Source organism: Olea europaea, chromosome 2 (assembly GCF_002742605.1).
Source record: "Olea europaea var. sylvestris chromosome 2, O_europaea_v1, whole genome shotgun sequence".
Taxonomy (NCBI): Eukaryota; Viridiplantae; Streptophyta; class Magnoliopsida; order Lamiales; family Oleaceae; genus Olea; species Olea europaea.
The window spans coordinates 26,008,745-26,011,414 of NC_036238.1; the positions used below are offsets into that span (position 1 = coordinate 26,008,745).

Genomic DNA, 2,670 nt, shown 5'->3' on the forward strand with positions numbered 1-2,670 from the left:
TCATGTATCACATACAAGAGATAAGACTCACGATTAAAATAATCACGGCCCCCCACAATTGTGGGAGTGCTGTGCACTGTACACGCCGCCTTTCTCATTTACAAGATACAGATTGACTCATAACCATGACTGCAAGAGATTATCTTAATTTGCTGTGCTAGCACTATATATAGGCTGGCTGGGTCAGAAAAACCCCATCTTCACACTCACCCACCCATGCACCCACCCACACACACACACAGAGAATGGTTTTCAGTGAGAAGCAAGAAAGTTTAGTGAAGGAGTCATGGGAGGTGATGAAGCAAAATGTTCCGGAGCTCAGCCTTCGTTTGTTCACATTGTAAGTAGATAGAGAAATAGATACATAAACATTCATGTATGTATAGAGACATTCATTTCATCATGCACCTTAAAGAAAATGGGTTGTTATTTATAATGGAATTGAATGGATGCAGGATTATGGAGAATGCCCCGGAAGCAAAGAACATGTTCTCTTTTCTGCAAAACACAGATGAAATCCCCCGGAACAATCCCAAAGTCAGGGCTCATGCTGTTAAGGTTTTCAAGACGGTAATTAATTTCATTTCTGTTTAATTAATTACTCCATGGGTTATAAATATAGATGAGCTCCTTCGCTCGGTCGATCTGTGAGAGTTTTGGGTCAAAGTGAATAAAAGTCACAACTTATCTTTTCTGAGAAGACTGGAGAAATTTGTTAGGCCGTATAAATAATAATAGCAGAGTAATTCAAGTTTAGAGAAGTCAAAAATCTTTGTTGGACAATAGGATTGTAATTTGCTCAAATAATATGAATACTCGAATATTTTTATGAGTAACAGCTTATTTCTACGAGTAAATTAACTTCTTCTTCTTTTTTCCCGAATGTAAATGTGAAGACATGTGAATCAGCTATTCAGCTTCACGAGAAGGGCAAAGTTGTGGTGGCTGATACTACTCTCAAATGGCTGGGAGCCGTCCATCTTCAGAAAGGAGTCATGGGTCCTCACTTCGAGGTTTAAATTTTTGTTTTCAAAATAAATATTATCTTTGCTCGGAAGTATCAATTAATTCGGTTTTTTTTTTTTTCCCGTAAAACTTAAAATAGGTTGTGAAAGATGCTTTGCTGAGAACAATTAAGGAGGCAATGGGGGATAAATGGAGTGAAGAAATGAATGGTGCATGGAGTCAAGCCTATGATCTGTTAGCAATAGCCATTCAAGATGAAATGAAGGCGGAGGCTTCTGCTGCTTAAATTTAATTAAAACCTTCTTAATTTGGTTCAGTTATAGCTTGTAAGTAGAGAGTGTGTGTGAGAGAGAGCTACTAAATAAAATTTTATATATACATTGCTGCTTTGTAGCTAAAAAAGATGTATTAAATTTTGAGAAAAGAAATTGCATGTTGATGAACCACATCACCCAAAATAATAATAACAATAATAATAATAATAATGAAAAAAAAAACCTTAAATTTTTGGAGACGGCACAAATTTGTCCCTTTCTCTAAATGGTCAATTAATTCTATACGACCTATTGCAAGTACAAATACTCCTTTTGTCAAATTCAAATTTTCATCAAAGGATTGGATCCGGTCGAATAATACCAAGGAAATTGAGTGCTTAAGAATTTTTTGATTATGAGAAGACTTTGTATCTCAGTTGCATGTTTGGTAAAAAATTATGTAGATTATAAGTTGACCCTTTGGATGTGTGGATAATTATTTTTCTTTAAAGGTAATAACTTTAATATATTTAAATTCCAGGGATTCTCTCAACTTCCATCGTGATGCTAACAAATCTTGCTATTTTTTCACCAACTAAGAATTAAAATATTCACTACTAAAAAATAGAGTTTCAGGCACGAATTTTTCGTTTCTAAAGCCTCAATATCCATTGCTAATAATCTTCACCAACAAAGTATTTGCAACCACAAATTCGTTGGTAATTTGAGGGTCGCTGATAGTTATCAACGGATCATGCCGTAGGTAAAGAGTAAACATTTTACTAACGAATTTTTCGTTGGTAAAGTGTGAATCTTTTACCAACGGAATTTTCGTTGGTAAAAGTCTTAACCAATACCAACCAACTTTTCGTTGGTAAATGTCTACTATTACAATTGGTAAAAATCAATGTTGTAAATAACCATATAGTAAAAAAGTTATATTATTATTATTATTATTATTATTATTATATTTTTTTTATTTTTAGCCAACTGAATTGAAATGTCAAAATATTGTTTAACTCCTTATTGGACCACAAATTTATAGAGAGCAACTACAAAGATATTGTTGTAAACTTCCGATGTGAGATAAGATGTGGGATAAGTGAATTATTTTTACCAACGGAATATCCGTTGCGGAAAGATCAAAATGTTAGACGGTTATATTAGACACGGAATATCCGTTGGTGAAGAGATATCATTTTTACTAAAGAAATATCCGTAGATAAAATATCAAAATGTTAAACGGTTATATTAGGTACGGAATATCTGGTAAAGAGATATCATCTTTACCAACAAAAAATTCGTTGCTGATTATTGTAGCCAAAAGTGAATTATTTTTACCAACGGATAATCCGTTTCCAATTACCAACGGATTGCAATATTCGGTACATCACCTACGGAATATCCGCTGGAGGAAGATCCAAATGTTAAACGATTATATTAGGCACGG

The 2,670-nt window shown here is 33.9% G+C and overlaps 1 protein-coding gene across 1 annotated transcript; it reads left to right on the top strand.

Annotated features, from left to right (window-relative positions):
* Nucleotides 1–200: 200 nt before the first annotated feature.
* LOC111376313 (non-symbiotic hemoglobin 2-like) lies at nt 201–1,412 on the top strand. Its single transcript, XM_022999266.1, has 4 exons — nt 201–340; nt 456–570; nt 897–1,013; nt 1,106–1,412. The coding sequence occupies exons 1-4, from the start codon at nt 246–248 to the stop codon at nt 1,250–1,252; spliced, it is 474 nt and encodes a 157-aa protein (XP_022855034.1). The 5' UTR covers nt 201–245; the 3' UTR covers nt 1,253–1,412.
* The last annotated feature ends 1,258 nt before the right edge of the window (nt 1,413–2,670 follow it).

Coding starts and splice junctions, on each gene's coding strand:
- LOC111376313 (XM_022999266.1), top strand. CDS start 246: ATGGTTTTCAGTGAGAAGCAAGAAAGTTTAGTGAAGGAGTCATGGGAG. Junction 341..455: donor AGCCTTCGTTTGTTCACATT/GTAAGTAGATAG, acceptor GAATGGATGCAG/GATTATGGAGAATGCCCCGG. Junction 571..896: donor CTGTTAAGGTTTTCAAGACG/GTAATTAATTTC, acceptor GTAAATGTGAAG/ACATGTGAATCAGCTATTCA.